The sequence below is a fragment of the Pterocles gutturalis genome, unplaced genomic scaffold (genome assembly GCF_000699245.1).
Source record: "Pterocles gutturalis isolate BGI_N339 unplaced genomic scaffold, ASM69924v1 scaffold26848, whole genome shotgun sequence".
Lineage (NCBI taxonomy): Eukaryota > Metazoa > Chordata > Aves > Pterocliformes > Pteroclidae > Pterocles > Pterocles gutturalis.
In genome coordinates, this window is record NW_010118895.1 from 1 (window position 1) to 1438 (window position 1438).

Below are 1438 nucleotides of genomic sequence, written 5' to 3' on the forward strand. Positions count from 1 at the left end.
TGCACCTCTGGGGGGGACCCACCGTGGGGTCTGGGCTGGGCCACGGGTGGGAGCGGGGCCGAGCCCCCCTCCTGCCGCTGGATCTGCTCGTAGGATGGCAGGCTCTTCTTGTAGGGGCTGCTGGCCTCGCAGTTTGGACAGGGCACAATCAAGCTGTGATGGAAGAAGGAACAAGGTGCTGGGCAGGATCTGTTCCCCCGTGGAGCTAGGGGATGCTCAGGGATGTGCACGGGGCTTTGCCAGGTGCTTTAGAGGACACACCACTGCCTGTGCCAGTGGGTCCTTGCAGGGGGTCATAGAATCACAGAATGGTTTGGGTTGGAAGGGACCTTAAATCTCATCTCGTTCCACTCCCCTGCCATGGGCAGGGACACCTCCCACTAGCCCAGGTTGCTCAAAGCCCCATCCAGCCTGGCCTTGAACCCCTCCAGGGATGGGGCATCCACAGCTTCTCTGGGCAACCTGGGCCACTGCCTCACCACCCGCACAGGGAAAAATTCCTCCACCCACAGGATGCCCACAGGAACACAGCTGGATGCTTTGCACCCTCCAGCACCACTCTGGATCCGTTCCTGGGGGGCTCAACCAGCCCTTGCCCCCCCCACCCCAACCCCTGCTTGTCACTTTGTGCTGCAATAGGTGCAGATGTCCCCAGTGCCAGCACGCAGGACACTGCCCTTGTCCCCGGGGGCAGGCAGATAACCGTGTGTACCGATGGAAACACCCCCCAAAAGGAAAGCGGCCATGGGGGCCAGGCGCTGGGACCTACCGGCTGTCCCCGTCCTGCAGCATGGTGGGTTTGTGCTCCAGGAACCGCTCAGCCTCCAGGTCCACGGGGACGAACGTGATCTGGGGGGAAAGGAACACAGAGCCTGGGGGGCTGCACTGGGCATCGCAGGGACCCCCGGCTCTCGTCCAAGGTGTCCCTTCAGCTGGGCTTCAGTCATTTCCCAGCACATTTAGATGTCTTGCTTGGAAACCTTTTTTGGGGGGGAATCAATAGGGGATTGAATGACCCCAGCACACCCTGCTCTCAGCACCTCATCCGCAGTGAGGTCACGCGTGTCCCCTAGCCCAGAGGGGGTCCCAGGGCCCATGGGGGAGGTCAGTGGCCAGGGACAATGCCAAGGGTGCTCTGTCCTTGGGCACAGTGACAAAGCCACCTCTCCCTCCTCGCTGGGGCTGGGCTTGGCTTTGGGGGGAGCTGGGGTCAGCTTCACCCCACTCCCAGGGGACTCAGTTGGTCTCGGGGGTCCCAGCTGGTCCTCCCGGGGGTCCTATCCCCCCCCCCCCTTTTTGGGGGGCCAGCCAAGCCATTGACGGGCTGTCCTGCAGGTCCCGGATCCATGGCACAGCCTCTGTCTCCTTGGAAAAAAAAAACCCTTTTGCGCCAGCCCCCTCCCGGAGCAGGGACGCGTGGCCGCCCCGCCAAGCTGGA

At 63.0% G+C, this 1438-nt stretch overlaps 1 protein-coding gene across 1 annotated transcript in view; it reads right to left on the bottom strand.

Moving 5' to 3' along the window:
* Positions 1 to 22: 22 nt before the first annotated feature.
* The window catches only part of BSND (barttin CLCNK-type chloride channel accessory beta subunit), a gene marked incomplete at its 3' end in the record, with an annotated part of 2028 nt that continues 612 nt past the window's right edge, over positions 23 to 1438 (bottom strand). Inside the window, exons 2-3 of the mRNA XM_010076397.1 lie at positions 770 to 849; positions 23 to 153 (exon numbers count right to left, since the gene is read on the bottom strand). Of these exons, the coding sequence (XP_010074699.1) occupies positions 23 to 153; positions 770 to 849 (211 nt within the window). The remainder of the gene's footprint in view (positions 154 to 769; positions 850 to 1438) is intronic.